The 19511-nt window shown below is 45.3% G+C and overlaps 1 protein-coding gene and 1 long non-coding RNA gene across 9 annotated transcripts in view; both read left to right on the top strand.

Annotated features, from left to right (window-relative positions):
• PECAM1 (platelet and endothelial cell adhesion molecule 1) overlaps positions 1 to 5988 on the top strand; it is a 31799-nt gene extending 25811 nt beyond the window's left edge. For all 8 annotated transcript variants that reach the window (XM_018073201.2, XM_018073202.2, XM_018073203.2 and 5 more), the window contains one exon: positions 4435 to 5988. Coding sequence is in view for 6 of the 8 variants with exons in the window: in XM_018073203.2 (XP_017928692.2) it covers positions 4435 to 4464 (30 nt within the window). In the remaining 2 variants the exon portion in view is untranslated. The remainder of the gene's footprint in view (positions 1 to 4434) is intronic.
• Positions 5989 to 7327: 1339 nt separating this feature from the next.
• LOC108639804 lies at positions 7328 to 17570 on the top strand. The gene is made up of 4 exons (XR_001920744.2): positions 7328 to 7483; positions 8637 to 8902; positions 10585 to 10710; positions 17403 to 17570. It is a non-coding gene; the product is annotated as an uncharacterized LOC108639804 (long non-coding RNA).
• Positions 17571 to 19511: the final 1941 nt, after the last annotated feature.

Raw genomic sequence — 19511 nt, 5'->3', positions numbered from 1 at the left:
TGGATATGTGCCACAGATATTCCTGCTGGCAGGATGGCACAAGGTTGGCATGGCTGCTGCTTCCTTCAGGTTCCTGATGGACCTGAGGAACTCGAGATTTGCATATGAAAACCTGCTGAACTGGTTAATGTGACACTGGGGACAGAGCTGTTGTTCCAGTTCCTGGGTGTTCAGTGCCGGCTGTTCTCCTGGGATGTGCCTGTTCACACACACATCCTGTGACTAGGATATCCAAAAAAGGCAGGTCCTTCCTAAGGTGTGAGGAGTAAAACTAAGGAGGAATCACCCCAACCTGCAGAAGTCACTTCTATTCACTATTTATGACTGTTTCCTCCTGGATGTGTTTCCATCCACTGGTACAGCAGGTGGGGTGGACTCCAAGGGCTGCTGCTAAACTGAGACTGTGTAAGAAATTTTGAAGGCAAACAGTTTTTTATTGCAGAGCACATTGCTGGGTCATGGCTGGGTCAGTTGTGCTGCTCTAACCAAGAACTGAAAATAGTACCATCCATATATGGACCATCTCGGCTAAAAAGCTTTGGAGTTTTGTGAAGGTTCTGTAGGTGGTGAAAAGCTTCATAGTGCTAAGGAGCCAGTGAAAAAATATGGATTTTCTTTAAAAATCCAAGGAATATCTTGAATGAGCTGTTACTCTGCTTTCAAGAGATCCCAGAGGCAGGGAACTTACTTTTCAGGAGTACTTTTATGAATGTTAGAGAAGCTCTCAAATGCAACCTCAGACTATGCAGAACAGGTTTTTTTTTTTCTACCATCCACTTTGTGACTTTGGAACTTGTAGTTCAAAAGAAAAAAGGAGAGACCCATAAATAAGAGTCACAATAGCACAGCCTACGTCAACTTATGGCATCCCTGTGAGTTTTGAAAGGCTCCATCAGCACTCCCATCCCACGGGACACACATTGTATTATTTACAGACACTGGCAGTGCACTGAAGGTCACAGATTGCCTTACAATAAACAGACTCATGTTAAAACAGGCCAGGAGGGTTTATAGTATCATTGTCTTTTTTAGTTTAAGGGTTTGTTTTTATTCTTTGCTCTCGATTTTCTAAAAATACGTTGAGCTGAACCCTCCTCTGGGCTGTACCAGGAATTCCTTGCAGAAGAAAGTTTGTCCCTGTCCAACACAAAGTAAAAAATGGTCAAGAAAGGCTGTGACAGACATCAGTGTAAGCTCAGGGAGGAGATTTTGTTTTCTTTTTTCCACAGCCTACCTAATTTATAATGGACACGGGATAAAAGATAGAAGTTTTATGAAGTTTTTTTTTTGTTCTTTTTTCCTGTGGTCTTAAGTGAGTAAAATCTCTCTCTATGGAACTATAATGGAACAGTCAGTGAAAATGCACTGGCTACCCTGTAAATAACTTTCATAATTATTGGGCTATTAAAGCTTGCTAAACCAGACAATCTATGAGGTAATGGTAGATTCAAGGAAGAAGTGTCAGCTGAGGGCAGTGTTTTCTTTGTGTTTCTTTTATTATTCTCCTGGTAACAGTAGAAAAGTAATAAAACTGTTTTGTGAAACTAATCCCATTTTCAGAAACACCCCAAAGAAAAGTCAGTTTTTTAACACTTCACATCTCTACTTGAGGTTTCCTGGAAGTAGCTTTACTCAGTTCACATCTGAGACATTGTCCCCCCCTTTGCTATACTGTTCATGTACTAACATAGTAACTGTTCCTTTTTTTTAACATGTATTAGTGCTTTAAAGTACACAGCAAAAAACCAGAGCCCTGTTCTATTCACAATATAGCCTGTGCCAAAAAGCAGCACCATGTTGGATGGAGAGATGAATTTTGTTATAGATTTTCCATCCCCTCTATCTGCCTCTCACCACTTTTCAGGCAGCACAGAAGAGGCAGGGAACTACTAATGTGCTTTGTATCATTATTTTCTAGAAGCTATTTTTTTTCTGTAGCTCATTTTCACACAGTACTTGACTGTGATGTCTCTCAGAGGTTTGGTCCAAATGAGGGGTTGTTGATCCTACTCATGAAAAGGAAAATACTTCTTATAAAGTGATCAAGTGGCTTAGACTTCCTCCCCAGCTGTTCTGCTTCTTGATAGTCAAATTAAGTATTTGGCTCAGAGTTGAAGTTGCTTTTGATGTGCTGCTCCCTTACTTTGTGAGTGAAAGGAGGCCTTCAGGTGGTCAGCTGGCATCTTAATCACATGGAATGCCAGATGGATTCCTTAGTATAGTGGCCTGTCAAAAAACCTTGTGGAATTTGACTCTAGGTAGGATATAATAGATGTTCCAGAAGTGTGGGGCAAAGGACACCCCAGCAGAGAGGAGTGTTTTTGTAAGAGCTGTTTTCAGAGATGGGAGGACATGCAGCCTTTTTGTTTCAGTAATGATGGTGGAGGCTCAACATCGGATCCTGATGTCCTTTTTACTCCTAAAATCAAATAATGTGGATTCCACTGCTCAGATAAAGTCTGTTAACGCTCAGTTCTGCATTGCTCTTCCAGAAGTCACGGGCAAAACACTCTTCTCTGTGGAGAAGGAAGATGTAACAAATCATTTTAATGATTGCCAGCCCTGCTTTTGTGCGTTTGCCCCTACACAGTTTCTGCCAAAATAAATATAATCCAGCAGGGAAATCTAGGAAATTTGCTTCATCTTCACTGAGAGACAATCACAAAATTGAGCTCAGGCCTTTAGTAAACACTGTGTACTGACAGCAAGTGTTGTGTTATGCATTCAAAATGTTTGTGTTATGTCAAGAAAGGTTCTAGAAAAGCAACTAGTTTGAATTACTTGAATTGTGTAAAGGCCCAGCTGCAATACAAGTTGTGACTGACTTGCAATCCAGAGTACCTTGAACCTGAATGTCTGGGACTTTTAGGTCATTTAGAAAGGAACCTAAAGTTTTATGTTGGGGGTTGCTTCCCTCCATCTCCTCCGTTTCAGAAATTTGTATCTTAAATGCCATCCATAGGAAGTATTTGCAAAAGAAATGAATTACTTAGAGAGGAACTGGGAGGAGGTTTCCTTCCTGAAATCAGAGCTGGCAATCTTTCTAAGTTATTTAATGGTCCCAGTTTCTGAAAACATATTGAAGGAAATATCTTGACAATGAGATAGCCACTTCGCCAAATCCTAATTGGTATTGTGTCAAATTTACCTCAGCAGAACGTTCTGACTTCATACCTCCTCCTCTCCTGCTCCCTCTTAGCTGTGTGTGTGTGTTTGTGTGATTCTGTCCTGGAGGTGCAGGAGGACTGGCAGCCTTGGCCAGGACATCATGTACTTTTAGCTGCCTGTTTGCTCAGCCTCAGCGTGTGCCCTCTGAGACAGAAACCTGTACAATTTACATCCATTTGGTGCAATTTCTAGGTGTTATTCAGCTACTTTCTCATCTTGCTTGAGTGATCCCAAAAGTATTTTCTCAGTGGTAAAGGAACTCACGTTTCCAGCACAACACAGTCAGTTCTGAAGGAGGAGCTGGCATGTGTTTAACTGTGCACAGTGACATGGCACAGTAGTTTCAGACAGGAAAGGAAGATGAAGGATGTGTCCATTTAGAATTGGGGGGGGGGAGATTTCAGGCAGTCAGGATATGAAAAACAAGGTGATACTCTGAAATAAACACTGAATTATAAACCAGGAATTCCTGCCTCTGAGTCATGGGGCAAATCCTTTGGGGGTAAGTCCACAAAAGGAATGAGGCGCCTCGGTGCTGACAGACTAAACTATTAGGTTAGAGGCCACCATGTACTCTTAGAAATTTCTTGGAGGAAGACTTGCTTTGGCAACCAGTGTCAGGAAAGACTTGACAGTTGTGAATCCCCAGTGGACAGAATTATTTCTGTCATATAATGTGAAAACAATGAAGTTGGGGATCTCTCTCTGCCCATTCCCATTGGCTGGACTGCTCCATCTGCACGCTGCCTGTTGTGGTTCCCAGTGCCAGGTTTCTGTCCCTGCTGTGTGCTGGAGATATCCTCTTCCCAGCAGCCAGGCTCTTGGAGGAACATGGTGTCCCAAAGCTGAACACTGTGTTGCTCCCTGGGAGACACCAGCCTTAGGAAAAGGTTTTCCTTCTCACAAACTGAAGCTGAGGATCTGATTGTGGCAGCTGAACATCTCCTAGTAAATATGGGATCTGACTTCCAGATGTCTTGAGTGCCAGCAATTCCCTTAAAAATCCAACTTTTAAAAGTAAATACCCGCTTGCAGATGTTGGTGATTAACAGCATTACAGTCTAGCCTGTAATTGTTGACCTAAATCTCCCACTGTCTTATTTCCTTTTATATCTGATGAAGATAATACTAATATCTCCCCAGGGAACTGTGAACATCTATTAGCTCATTGTGCAGCATTCTAAGGAATATGTTATGGGGCAAGAGGGTAGGGACACATTTATACTCACACCTTGTTTTCTTCTTTTTTACTCTTGTTGCCAACAGAGAATATCAGGGCATCCTGATGCTACTTAGAACAGTCATCTCAAAGATCAGCTGGGAGAAGAAAACAAGCCAAGATGGAAGATGTTGCAAATGTTTCAAAGGCTCTGCAGCAGTTATTTATGAGTTTGCCAGACTCTTCTTTTCAAAGTTTATTTCCTTAGGGGGAACAATAGAGATGTTCCTAAAGCATTTAATGGAAAAAATTGCGAATAAAAATTCTCATAGGAAAGTGGCTCTAGAAACCACTGACCCAGGTTCTCATTTTTATTTTCTCCTGCTAATGCAATTTTGCCTTTTTTTTGCCTCCAATTCATCATTCTCTGAGGAAACAAAAGGGGAAGTTACAGCTGAGGAAGCACATTTCTACAGTGCAGTGACTACTGGGATGCCAGTAGGACGTAGAAATATCTAAGCTTGCTTTGAACTTGCTACCTTGGTTATCAGTGACACTTCTGTGGCAGAGCAGAGCTCAGCACAGCTTGGCCAGCCATGGATGTACTTTCTGATCCTGCAGCTTGTGCTGAACTCCCTGTGCTGCAGCAGCTGGACTGCTACCAGGCTTGGAGCCAGCTCACTTATAGCCCTGGGGATGCTTCACTGCAGGGAGGGCCTGACAGAAGAGAGAGCTCTGGGTGCTCGAAAAACTTGAATAACTGTTGGGAGATTCAGACTTTACCAAGTGCTTCTATCAGGAGGGGCACAAATAGTCTTTATTCTTTGCTAAACTGCTTTTCCCCTGTAGAAGGTCTGGTGCTTGTTGGTTAGTTTGGTGTGATGGTTCTTCAAGAAATGATTGTCCATCACAGTTGTTTTGGATGATTCTATGATAGGTCTTCAGGGAGTGGATATACTGCACCCAGGTCAGTGAGTTTATACCTGAAAATCCTGTTATGTATAATCCTTATTCCTTTGATTTTAGGAGCGATCTGAAGTCATACTTGTGCCCAGTTTCTCCAGTATGGAACTCCATACCTAACCTTTTTCTGTATAGCATGATAAACCACTAACATGGATCCAGTCTGGACCTGGATCTAATCTCTGCAGCCCATGTTTATCTCAGCTGCATTAGTTTAAAAAAAGAACATAAAACAAACCAGAAAAAATGCTGTCCCTAGCCCCATAACCAGCTGACCTTTGGCACTGCAATTGCTCTCCTTTTCTTACTGCAGATTAAATTACCACAAGATCTGGGCCACAGGTAAGAAGGTTCTCATTTTAATTAGAAAATAGTGAAAGAGAGGCCATGGATTGTGTATACATACATAGTTACTGCTTTAAGCATTGCATCAAGGGTGCAAAACAACCACAAAACACAAAAGGGTTTTATATCCTCATTCCAAGTGTTTAAATTTTCAAGCTCCAGTTACTGGCTAATATCTCTAATTTATTGTTCCCTGTGCAAATGTTGTTTGTATCACAAGCCTGTCACAACTGACTGACTTCACAGCTCTTTCTGTTGACAAATGTTCCTTCAGCATCCCACGAGTGTCCATGCAAATGCCTTAGTATAAGGAATGTGAAAAGGTATTTTAATAAAGAAAACTCTGAATTGAACCTTGCACTGGATCTTGCACATTCATGTTAGTGACCACTTGCAAAGGAATGCCTGTGAGGTTTTTTATTAGTGATGAGCCACACAGATCCATCGTATGGATTTGCATATGGAATTGTCATCTCTGCACCAAGTGATTCTAGGCACTCAGAACTGGAGTTCAGCAGCAGGTAAATACACTAAATTGTTTTAAGAATTCAGTGTGGGAGTTCACATAAGTATTTTACTAAAGTACAAATGTAAAAGCTCCTCCACAAATCCTTCCCAGCCCCTGGCACAGCTTGGGAATGCTCTGGTTTCTGGGAAGTTTCAGAATGTCACTTGGGCATGATGGAGCTGCAGTGGGACAATTCATTGCTCCCTTTCAGCTTGTCTCGTCTGGAATAATCCTAAATTATTTTAGATTTAGTCTAATACAAGTTGTTTGCCCTACTGAAACATATGTGAGCTATCCATTTCTCAGAGTGCTGTGTGCTGCTTAAGCCCTTCTGTTTTGTCTTGCAGATAACAAAAGTAATTCAAAATATGGGACATTAGATCAGCAGATGTCTCCAGTGAAGACAAGGTAAATGGGCCCATGAAGTAAACAGCTACGCAAGGAGACCCAAAGTCCTGATATGAGCACGTGCCAAAAAAAGCCTTATTATCCCATAGGAAACATTTGGGAAGTAAGTCTTGACTCTGCTACTGAAACAGACTGAAGCTCAGATTAGACCTCAAACAGTACGGGATTGAAAACAACCAAACAAAATTCAGATTTCAACGTTGTCACCGAGTTGAGCTCAGCAAATATAAAATGAGGTGTGTGGGTAAATATTTACTTTCTTAGCAGGGCAAAGGGATGGCCCATGCCCAGGCCCTTTGTGCCATGCCATGCCTTGTCCTTTGGGATGGACATCGCCAGGAGCTTTGTGCCATGCCTTGTCCGAGCAATTCCACCAGCAGCACCACATCCTGCTTCCACCCAGCATATTCAGGGAAAGCCTTACCCACCACACGGCCTCACTTGGGTAACTTTGGAATATTTCCACTATGACAGAGCTGAGGCTTTAGCGGTGAGACACAGAAATGCTTCAAACGGACTCTTCCTCCTCGCCACTGTTTGTTTGGGGTTTTTTTTGGTTGTTTGGGGGGTTTTTTAAATTTTTAATTTTTTTTTATTTTTTCATTTCCAGCCGCGTGTTTTCCCGTGCGGAGGGTGCCTCTGTGCTCCTTGGGGGGTGTTTGTGCCGGTCCCTCCCGGGACGTGCCGGGCCCGGGGCAGCGCCCTCAGCGCCGCCGCTCCCGCGCTGACCCCTGGTGGCCGCCGGGGGAACGGCGGGTCCCCGGGCCTGGGGGGTGTGTGAGGGGAAGGCCCCGGTGCTGCGATGGCTTCCCGCGCTTTTAATTAATAAATAGACTGAGCCGCTCTTAAAGAAGGTATTAAGCCATTAGAGAGCGTCCAAAGGAGGGCAGCGAAGATGGTGGAGGGCCTCGAGGGGCGGCTGAGGGCACTTGGTGAGTTCAGTCTGGAGGAGACTGAGGGGAGACCTCATTGCAGTTCCAGCTTCCTCGTGAGGGAAGAGGAGGGGCAGGCCCTGAGCTCTGCTCTGTGGGGACAGGGACAGGACCCCTGTGTCAGGGCAGGGTCAGGTTGGATCTCAGGCAAAGGTTCTTCCCCCAGAGGTGGTTGGGCAGTGACCAGGCTCCCCAGGGCAGTGGGCACAGTACCGAGGCTGCCAGAGCTCCATGAGGGTTTGGGTTATACTCTCAGGCACAGGGTGTGACTCTTGGGGATGGTCCTGTGCAGGGTTAAGAGTTAGGCTTGATGATTCTTGTGGGTCCCTTCCAGCTCAGCACATTCTGTGCTTCTGTGAAGAGTTTCCTAAATGCAGTGTAAACCTCCCAGCCATGGCTCCTTCCCCTCTTTGTAGGTTAGTGAATTGTTTGTAAATGCTGAGGCACTACTTTGAGCAGAGTAAATATCCTGTTCATCGGTGGGTGATAAACCTCACGGTTTATTTACTTTTCTGGGGTGTTATGTGCTTGTTCCACCTGCTGCTTTATGAGATTGGTTCTGTTCAGGTTCTTTATGCTGCAGTTCATCCCTAAGCTTGTCTTGCATCATGAGCCCACAGCTTCTGGGGGCAGGGAAGAGAAGAGGACAAGGAACAAGGAAAGGAGAGGACAGGAACAGGGAAAAGAAACAAAGTTTGAGAAAAACAAAGCTATCACATGTAAAACAACAGCCCCCTCAGTTAAACTAGAAATCAAACTGAAAGTAATAAAGTATCAGTACAGATTTAAAGTGCTAGCACATTCTGTTATTTAGAATGTCAAGGCCTTTCTAAGTAGGCTGGTGAAAGCAAAATAAGCATCACTTTTGCTGTTATTTGGAAGGTAATAAGCAAGTTGTCATGTCTAAAGAATCACAAAGAACGGGGCTTTATTGCCTTCATGCTTTGAAATGCTCCACTCTAAATCACAAGTCTTCCCATTAGAGAGACTTGCTTAATGTAGCTTGCATGGGAAGCTTCAGCTAAATGTGAGCATTTGTATTTATACAGGTAATTTATTTTCTCACCAGCTACAGACATGCTGAGTGGGAAGGCTGAAAAAATTCTCACCATTACAGGCAATAATCACTGTAGTTAAATTTTAAATTTAATAGCAAAAGAAATCACAGTTTCCTCGGGGATGGAGTCACCTGCAAAGCCTGATGACAGAGAAACAGAATAACAGCATGAAGCTGAAATGAAAGATTTAGCACAAAGCAGCAGAAGCCAAGGCAGCCACTGCAAAGGCACTCGGGCTCTGCCCCATCAATCTGGATCTGCAGGAGCGCTGGACTGTGTGAACTTCTAACGGCGTGTTAGAAATGGACCTCACACAGTTCTGACCACACTCCCAAGGCCAAGAGGAATTCAGATCCAACAGGTATTGTTTGAGAGAAATCCCACAACTAAACTGTTACTTACTGTAAAGATGGAATCTGTCTCTGAAATGAATAGAGTAGTAATATATTTCTGTGTAATTCTGAAAGCATGAGGGTGGTAGATGAAATCAGGGTCTCCTTTTGAGCAATGAAAATATGACAGTTTTTTCACTGAACAAAAACCAGAAGTGACCAGTGTGACAGTTCATATTCCTCTGGTTACTGCCCTGATTTTTCTGTAGTTGTCTTTTTGTTTTAGTGTTTTACTCGGGAGATAAAAGGAGATCCTAAAATGAAAGCTTATTACAGTGAAGGAAAAAAATGAAAATAAGATGAAATGAAAGACAGAGAGGAGTGAGCAGAGCTGGGGGTGAGAAATCCTCCAGACTGTGGAAGGTTTGGGTAGAAACAGCCCATCAGTCTGGTCACCTTAACAGATCCACACTTCACGGTGTTGGTGATGCTCTGGGGAATGTGCTGGGACAGAATCAGTGCTGTGGAGGTGGTATGTCACAAACATTCCTGTATTTGTAGTAGCCCTGTGACCACTAGGAGAAGCAGAAAATACATCTGTTAACAAAAAGCCCTGTTGCAGGTAACAAGAAGACAAAGGGTTGATCCAAGAAGACAAAGGGTTCATTTTTGGTGCTGTTGGTGTGTCAGTCCTGTGTGGGGACATGGAGTCAGGAGGCACTGAGGGGCCTGTGATACACAGACTGAGATACTGGCACTGGGAATGTGTGCTTCAAAAGGAAACATCCCATTACACTGGGATTTAGCTGACAGAACCCAAGCCCCCTTCAGTGCTTGCAGAGGAGCTGTGACTGCTGAAATCACCTGTTTCCACAAAGCACTGTCAACACTGCACAGGGAGAGCTAGGCTTTGAATCCTCTGCACTGGCTTCTTGTTTATCCACTGTTTAACTCCAGGCAGAGCCAAGTCTCCACTGTGACTGGCACAGTTTCACTTTGCAAATCAATGAGACAGTGCTACAAGGGCAGAAGAGTCTGGCCTGTGAATGTTGTGTTGCTCAGAGGTGATGAGCTGACAGCCCTGACTGGCTCTGTCCTCATGGAACTAATCTGTGCCAAACCCTGAGCTCCCCAGGGCTCCCACTGCCCTCCCAGGCTCTTTCCAAGTGGGATCTTCTGGAGTGGCTCAAGCTCCAACCAGCAGTAAACTGTGGAACTGTGTCATCTCCCAAGTGAAATCACCACCTTCCAGCCCCACCTTTTCCTTAGGGAACTCTCTGCCTCGTGTGGGGATAAATGCTTCCAAGGCAGTGAAAATGAGAGCTGCTGGTCTTTCCTCAGGAGCAGAGAGATAGAGAAGTTGACATCAGTGGGACAAAGATGAGGGGTTTGTCTTAAATGGGCTGAGTCCTGGTATTACTGGAAGGGGTGAATTTGGTGTCTCTGCTTGATAACAGTCTGTGAGAGTGCAATGGAAGAAAAAATTGTTAGGTCTATTAAGTTGTGGTCAGAGTGTAAGTCAATTAACAAAAATTGCGGCCACCCAGGTTATTAAATTAACATGAGATTGTCAATAGGAAATATAGATTGCTTTTGAATAAATGGTAATGATGAAAATCCCACAGTCTCCCATAATGCAAAGCTTAGTTTTGATTTTATTACTGTTTGAGTTGGTTTTTACATTTTTGTTTCAACTTCATGCACATTAAAGAACGGGAGATTTAAAGAGCAAGACTTTCATATTTAGGAATGCTGAGAGCTGCAATATCTGTTATGAGGCAGAAGCTGGAGATGAGCTGTGATTCTGCAGAGTGATCCACGGCAGAGCTGGAATCAGGTAAAGCCAAGAGTGTCTGAGTGCAGTCCTTGCTTGCAAAATGCCAGATCCCATTTTCCAGCCACTGCCTGTGCCTGTGTCACCCAGGCAGGGAATCAGGACCTGACAGCCTGGATTGCTTCAGTTGCTTTGGCCAGTGCTTCCCATAGTCAGGTGAAATCCTTCATTGACACTCCCAGAACTCTGATTCTGTGGCCTCCAGATAAGGATTTAGTATTTTGCACTGCCCTGGACTCCTGGAAATGTTGGCATAGAGACAAGGAGAACAGCAGAGAACCACCTCAGTGAACCTGGCTCAGGGTATTCCTCAGGGCTGGAAGAACAGCTCTGACTGTACCTACAGCATGTGTTGGCACTGTGGAAAAACTGGTTCCACCTGAGGGTGCTGAGCCTCAAACAACCTCCAGGCAATGTGTCCACCCTGGCTGGGAGTCAGGGACCCTCAGGGAGCAGAGAGGGGAATTATGCAGCCTTCTGAAGAGAGATCCTGCCGGGGCGCTCGGGCACTGGCTGATCTCTGCAGGGGGATGGTATGTTCAGCATGACTGAAGGTATGAGCTGGCTCAGCCCTGCAGCCTCAGAACATTGTGTACGGTGGGTGAGTCCTGGTTAGTCATCGCTGGAGGGAGCCTGGGGCTGGCCTGACACACACCTGTGCTTTGTCGAATGAGGAACCCTGAGAGGGCTGTCTTTAACTGTCGTTATTTTCTTTCCCTTTCTTTTTTAAATCATATTATTTTTCCTGAAGCTAACCTTCTCCCACTGAGTTGGTTCCTCTCTGACCGTTGCAGGATGAATCACCCAGTCCTACGTGTCTATCTGTATTCCCAGTGGGACTGTGGAAAGCAAACCTGACTAATGTCCCCTACAAGGAGACAATGATAATTGATGCTTTTTAATTACAAGTTTCCTGCATTATGCTCTAATTTTTCAGCTTATAATCATTAACAGTATAATGGAGTCTTAAGTAAATTGTTGCCTTTTCCTCTTGTGTAGCATATGTAGGTCAGATTTTCGTGTGTAACAGTTATTATCTCTGACGCATTAATGAGTGCAGTGACTGCCTGACAAAGGTCACATCTGTGTTTCCTTCACTGCCTACAAACACAGAGAGGGCTGTGTGCTCCCACCGACTGATTGTCCTGATTGCTCTGGTTTCTGGAGCCGTTTCCACCGGTGCAAAATCACTTGGTAGCTGCTTTACACCTACTTTGTACTTCTGTCAGTGAAAGCCAAGGTTGAGGGCAGAGAAGTGCCAGCAGCCCTCATGTTCTCAGCACAGCAATCACCTTTCATGCATCCTTGGCTTTTCAGGCTCTGTGCACTTGCAGTCAAAGGGATGAAGGTGTTGCCTTTCCATGAGGAAATGAATGGAGCTTTTATTCCCCATCTTTGACCAAAGCACTTAGATGGTTTTAGGCCCAGCAGATTGTTTCCAATAGCAGGGAAAATTGATCACTTAGGTACTTTGACGCAACCCTTTCATTTACAAAGAAAGTACAAAATTCCATTTCCTTGAACAGAGGAGGAATCAGATGATATTTTCTTTCTCTGCATGCAGTTTCAGTCCTTTCAGCCAGCACTTGTCCAGAAGCACTTCAGCAGCCTTTTTTTGCTCAAGGTCATTCTTGCAGGGTTTATATGGCTCTGCCTGGTTTTGAGGAAGGCTGATCCTGCCAGACCCTGGGACTCACCATCACTCCAAGCACTGCCCTCCTCCTGCATCTTCAAAACCAACCTTTCTCAGCTGGCAGAAACCTTGAATGCATCAGCTTCTCCTCCAGGTTTGCCCTTTTGCCTTGTTTCTCGGGTGGCTGTTCCTTTCAGCTGCCTGCCTGTGTACAACAGCTTGGTTGTTCCTTTCACAAAGGAATAGCCAATGAAAGGCAACCTTAAACCTGTTGGGGTCATAAGCTTTTGCCTGAACTCTGTGTCTGGATGGAATTAGGGTTGGACACTCACCATGTGGCATTGTGCTGGTGAAAAAGTAAGACCTTTGTACATTTATTGTCAGTGACAACAGGAATATGTGAAGGAATTGGGGCAAGATGAGACTCTCACTGCCCAAGTGAAGTTTTTACTCCATGCTCCCCTTCCCACTGCAGAGAAATACCCTGCTGACCAATGAGCAGGATGCATTGCTAATACTCATTTGAGTTTCTTTGCATTCCTTGCCCTACTCATCATATTTAACCTTGGATTAATTTGTAAGGACCTACTCAGAGTTCTATTTAAGAGGGGAAGAAACAGAAAGGAAGCCTGGACATGGCGTGTTTTCTTGCAATATTGTCCTGGACAGTTTCCAACCTGTTAATGGATGCACACTGACATCTAAACAATCCCCAGGGGAGGCTCAAGATCCATCTGACTTGAGTAAGAGATTCCTAAATAGCTGTAACAAGCCCATACTTCAAAAGAAATAAATTTTGCTATTTTTAAAATATGCAAGTCTTGGAAGGCTTTGAATGTCAAGATTGATTCTCTGTCTAAATGCAGTGGAAGGCAGCACTGGTGAGTCTCCCTCAAATCTGGAAGGTTTTAATATTGCCTGGAATCTGGATTTGATGTTCTAGAAGTTTAAGACTGTGTTTAGTTCACTTTTTATTCCAGGGCAGACTATCCATGTACCTATCAGATTCCTGAGTATATTTCCCTGGATTTATGTGAAAAACATACCACATTATCTATCAGCACTTGAAATTTCGACTCGGGCATTCTGGTTTGATAGCTTACTTGATTGAAAGATTTAATGGCACTGAAAAAACCCAAGATCACGTGGAGCCAGATGTTGTCCTGCTCGGTGTGATGCTGTTTGCAGTAGGCAGCAATAGCAGATGGCTGTGGAAGCTGGACAGGGCAACTGGTCAGGTTTGGAGACTGGATTATGCATCAGGTCACTAAAATTGCACAGGAATGGTGAGAGGAGTATTCTCAGTGCCTCTCAGTGGGCACCCACCTGGCATGTCTGAGCTGAGGCTGCTCTGCTCTCCAGTACTGCCACTGAGAGTCCTGTTTGGAACTGCCCTTTGGAGGTGCCTCTCCCTTCCCATTGCCTAAATTAGGTAGCCTCAGGTTAGGAGCATTGGCACATAGGAGCACAGGTTCCTTATTTAGCCACCTGAATGATTAGCATAGTGAGATGTTATTTAATATGTCTCTGTGCAGAGGCTTTCCTCCCAAAGTGTTGTACAGTTAGTGTTGTTGGAGAGGAGGATGTGAAGCCCAGAATGAGAATCCAGCTGTGGAAGCACTGAGAACATTTGGCTTTGGAGGCTGGGTCAGATCTGTTAAAGGAACGGGCCAGGACAGAGCTGCCACTGGTGTTTGGTTGTGGAGAGAGAAGGGAAGGTGGGATCTTGGCTGTGGTGATTCTGTGGGGCTGGACAGGTACTGAAAGCTGTGTCAGAGGCAGTTCTTTAACATGGCAAAACACCAGTCCTGTGTTTGCTTTCAGAGCTGGGCTCTTGTTTGTTCTGTGGTGTGACTGCACCTTCATGTTCTTGTTGTTTAAGCCCAGTCTCCTCAGCAAAGCTCAGTTAGAAGACGACCTTGCCCCTTTATTCCAAAAAGCTGGACTGACTGGCATAGACAGTTGAGTCTGTTCTGTGATGTGCAGATATGGGCCACAACGATGCTGCTGCTCAGTTAAAGGTTACTAACTATGTCACAGAGATTGCAGTTCCTCATACCTCGGTGAAGTTCACGTAAATAAAGGCTCGAAGCAACATTCAGGTTCGAAATTACACTGTCTAGAACTGCATGACAACCTAAGTGATATCAGCTTTATGAAAACAATGCTGTTGTTTACACCTTCAGAACATAGAAATGATCCTGACCATCTATGCCAGTTCTCCATCTCATTTGGAGAAACCAAAGCCAGTGTTTTATCCCTCTTTTGTAACAAAGAATTCACTTCATGCTACAGTTTCTGATTCCATTTCACCAGATATACATTCAGCTCTGGGTTGGATATTAATGCTCTCAGAACAAAGACATCAGAGCAAGATGTGACTATTTTTATGATAGTGATGTTTTGAGTCAGTTTTGACCTCATGCCAACACAATCCAGGAACAATTCCCATTAAGTCTATTGATGTGAGTCTTTCCTCGAAGGGGATACTCAGGAAACCTTAGCTGAATTATATTTTAAAGTAGATTAGTTGAATTCTATTAAACCCTATGCAGGTATTCATATTCAGAATTAAGTGGCATTAATCTGATTTAGTGTACTTCACTTTGAAAAGGAGGAAAGTTAAATCAAATGAAGGCCACTTTAACGCTGAGCAGCAGCACTCACGCAGGACTCCAGTGTAACTTTCAAGTCACGCATGTGATTAATTTGGATTAATTTTTCTGACTTTCCCTGTGAAGACAGAGGACAATGAAATCATCATAGGTGACCTGACCATATGTTCTCCTTCTCCCCCCAGAAAATCATTACGGACCTAGCTCATGCTGTACATTGGACAGTTGGTTTGGAGTTGTGGATCTGAAGCTGCTGTTCATTTCTAGTCTATAGTCAGTGCTCTTTTTTCCCTTTACTAACCATTTAAATTAAGCCCATCAGTGTAGAACCTCAGCATCTGCCAGGCAGGAGCAGGAGGGCACTGCTGGCTCTGTTAATGCTCCTGTGGCAGACCTGTGCATGTGGAAAACTGGCAGCGTGTGTGCCTGATTTAAATATGTATCTTCAGCTGTTCTGCACTGGCAGGACTAAATTTACTTGTAGATTTAAAATAGGTGAATGATTTGACAGCTAAAAGGTCAGGACACCCCACTGTTCATTTTGTGCTTTGCTTTTCCTGATTAATAGAAAATGGTCTGTAGCATCTGCTGTTATTGTCAAGGCTTTGTGGTGTAAGACCTGCCCAGACAAAATGTAGTCCAGTTTCCCCAACCTTCCCCCAGCTTTGTATTTTGTCACAGTTGCTCTCCTGAGGACTCCAGCACTCAGCCAGAATATTCTAACTCACCAAGGTCTCTGTGGAGGGAGGGTTATTGACTTCTCCACCATGTGCAGATCAAATTTCAGGCTTTTAGAGTTTTGTGCATTTGCCAGGTACACTGAAATACAGATACCAGCTCTTCCAACCTTGCTGTGACTTTGGCAGCAGGCACGTGGCTGTTCTGCACAGCACAGGGACTCCCCTCTTCTCCTGTGAGGGGTGGCATCACTGCTCTAGGTGTGCACTGGCCATTCTCCCTGTCTGGATTCAGTGTTGGGGAGAGCTGTGAGAAACATCACGAATGTTTTGCAAGTCTGAGAGAGACCAGTGCAAATTCACAGCACTCAAAGTGTTTGACCCAGTACCTTCCCTGGGAAGATCTCTGCCTCTGGGTGTCACCTTGACAGCATGTTCTACCTCTGCACACCTTGCTGGCCTTGATTCAGCCTGTTCTGTGAACCCACTTCACCTCCTGGCAGCCACCAGAGGCTGTGCTGCTGCTCCCTGTACCTCACCCCCAGCTGCAGAGAGACAGGTGGAAGTTGGAACCTCCTCTGACTCTGGAAATGTGACTTCTCTGATGTGAGGAGCTGCATAAAGCTATTTCTCCACTGATACTTGGCAATTTAGGAGCCTTTAATAATAGAGGATCTATCCTCAGCTCAGTTTTAAAAATGAAGCAGTAATAAAAAAACACCCCAAACCTCAGAATAATATGCTTTAGCACAGGATGCAACAAGAGCTCAGGGTTTCTGCAGTTCCCAGGGGCATTTTAGAAGCAGAGTCAGAGCCAGGCTTGGGGAGCTGGCTGGGGAGGCTCCCTGAGGAGGGCATGACCAGGCTGTGCTCCTTTGTGCCAGGAACTGGGATCAGTGTGAGGAGAAGTGATGGACTGGGGGCCAGGATGGGCAATTTGCAATGTAGAGAATTCAGGTCCAAAGATAGCACAGAAACTGTTGGTGGGGGAGAATTGGGGGATGCTGAGGACACTGTGGTTGTGGAGTGGAAGGAGGGTGGCACTCAGGAAGCTCCAGCTCTCCTCCATACCCACCATCAGGGCCAGCTGAAGCTCCCTGGGAAGCCCCGGCCTTGCCAGCCCTTGTTGGGCTCTGCACACACTGAGTGGGCTGGAGCCTTGTTTGTCTTTTCCATGCTAAGCCTCTTTCCGTTGCATTTAATATTTTACCACTGGCAACCAAACAAACCAAGAGTAAAGCTGTTCTCACACACACACAGAGCCCTGTGTGTGCCAAGATTCCCGCACTCAGGCACAGCTGCTGCCTCATTCCCTTTAAAGCTTCTCAGGATAAAACTGCAAGGCCTGTCCTGCAGCTCCCGGGTCTTCCCCAGCATCTGACTGCAAATGAGATTTGTAAAAACCACGTGGAACCCCAAAGCTCATGTAATGTTCTTTTCTCACAAAAGTAGAAGCTTTAAACTGCCCTGAGCTGTGAAATTCTGATGGGGGCATTACATAGAAGGGAACTGAGCCTCACAGTAGTTCTGGGGAGAAATATTACTTATTATTTTACAGCCTGCTCAAGCAGTGCTTTTTAAGATATTTAAATGTCTCCCTCACATATTCTAAAAGATTAAAGTAATTTTTTTCAAAAGCAGCTCCTGACTGTACATACCTGTTCCTAGAGCCTGCAGGCTGCTGTTTCTCAGAATGACTGTGTATTTATACACAGGATACTGAAATATTAAAATAAATAAGCATTACTTTATTCCGTTGTCTTTTTGTAGGATAGGAAGAAGATAATTATCCAACAAAAGGATTCATTCCTACAGCATTGAGCGATTAGAAAATCCAGAGATTTTTCCTTTTCCCCCTCTTCCACATTTAGAAGAGGATTCCCAAGAGACCATGGAGCCCAGAGGTAGGTACCCTGGTCAGACACAGCTTGTGTCCAGTTCTTCTCAGCACACTATGGAAGAAGCCTCTGCTGAGCACCTCATTTCAGGTGCAAAAATATTTCTCTTGAGGTCAGGCTTTTTACGCCATATGTTGTCTAACTCGTGCACAAAGAGAGGGCAGAAAAAGCTTCAGAAGCTCTAGTGAGTTGCTTATAGTTTAACAAGGCTAAAACCAACCCACCAGTCACAGTTTCAGCCATAGGCTCTGTTCCTGCAGGGAAAAGCTGTTGTTAAGAAAACTACCATTATCTTATCTCCAGACTTTGGAAACATTAACGTCAGTACTGTATAATGATTCAAAGGTCTGCCTATATACAAGGACAGCCATGAACAGAAACCTGTCCTAGGTGATTGAATACACTTGTACATATATTTCAAATAGAATGTTGCCTTTTTAATTAAATAAGACTAAATTAAGGTGATGCAGTGATGCTCACACAATGCAGTCTTTTGTTGGGATCCTGCAGCTCAGGGAGCCTTCAGACTGCTGAATTTAGTGCTCAGACATGGAACAGCTTGAAGGCTCTACCATCCATTTGGTGAGCTCAGACCATTCCTCACTGAAGCAGGTTTTGCCAGGTGCTGACCCCTCTCAGTAACTCTGGTCTTCCAGTTATCTGCAGGAATCCTGGTTTTAAAATCAGAACTCAAAGATGCTGGTGAAAATTCACTTCCACAAGCACTGGATTGTTGCTGCAATGTGAAGAGCAAAGCAGTTTGAGTGCTACCTGCATCTCCTTTTGAACTAGACTGCAAACCCTATCATGAACCATGTATATAATGCCTGATATAAAAGGATGCCAAACCTTGGCTGAACTATAGCTGCAGACAGGAAACTATTTGAAAATTAATATTGTGTATTTAGATCTTCGCATTAGCTAGTTTGGAGTAATTTGAATTCTGCTCACATATCCCACTAAATGTTGGCTAATAAATAAATTACTGTTGTCTCATCACCTTATAAAGTATCACAAATTTGAACACTGGTATGAAATAAAGAGTCTGAAAGATCTCATAGGATTATGTTTTAATTCGAACTGAAATTATTAAGGAGAAGAGAATTGACACAGCCAAATTAACCCAAGGGTGAGCTAAAGGAGCCTGGGCAGCCAAGGCCGGCATGAGTCTGACCCAGTGTAATGTTGTAATGTCATTATGAACTGCCCTCAGAAGCAACAGCAATTAAGTGAAGGGTAAAAGCAGTGGTGAGGCTGTAATTTATTGCAAGACACCATTATTGGGAAAACAACCTTCTGACACAGAATTAATTTTTTTCTCCCTGTGCGCTGCTAATTGGTAAATACGAAGGGTAAATAAAACGACCTCTGCTAGGGCACGTTTCCTGGGTTCGCTGGGTGACAGACGACTTTGGCGAAGCTTTCCTGGCCGCGCACACACATTTCCTGCAGCGGCCGCTCCCTCAGCAGCGAAACCCCGCATGGCGCTGGGAGCACAAACCCGAAACCCTCGTCCTGGAGCGGGCGGGTTTATCGGGGCGGCCCGGCAGGCTCGGCACCGGGGGCGGGGGCAGCGGGAGCGGGAGCAGCGTGATGCGCCGCTGACCCCGGCGGCCGTCGGCAGAGCCGTTCCGCGCCCGTCACGCCACCTGCGCCCCGGGCCGATCGCCCGAGGGGCGAAGCCGCCGCCCGCGGGTCCCCCATCCCCAAGCCCTCCCCGTCCCCGTGCCCGCCCGCATCCGCCCCGTCCCGCCCCCCGGCGGCGCTGCGGCGGCTCGGCCAGGCCCGTCCCCCGCGGGGCCCGGATCGGCGGCGCCGCCGCCCTCCCCCGCCGGCTGCCGCCGCCCGGCGCGGGCTGGAGCCGGCCGGGCGCCCGGGCAGCGGCAGTGCCCATGAGCGCGGCTTAGAGCCGAGGTAGAGGGCAGGGCAGGGCCGGGCCCGCGCGGGGGCTGCGGGCAGGGGGGCGAGCGGAGGGCCGCGG

Source organism: Manacus vitellinus, unplaced genomic scaffold (genome assembly GCF_001715985.3).
Source record: "Manacus vitellinus isolate BGI_N305 unplaced genomic scaffold, ASM171598v3 scaffold_24_pilon, whole genome shotgun sequence".
In the NCBI taxonomy this organism is placed as follows: Eukaryota; Metazoa; Chordata; class Aves; order Passeriformes; family Pipridae; genus Manacus; species Manacus vitellinus.
The sequence above is the reverse complement of the archived record's forward strand: the minus strand, read 5'-3'. Positions and strand labels throughout refer to the sequence as shown.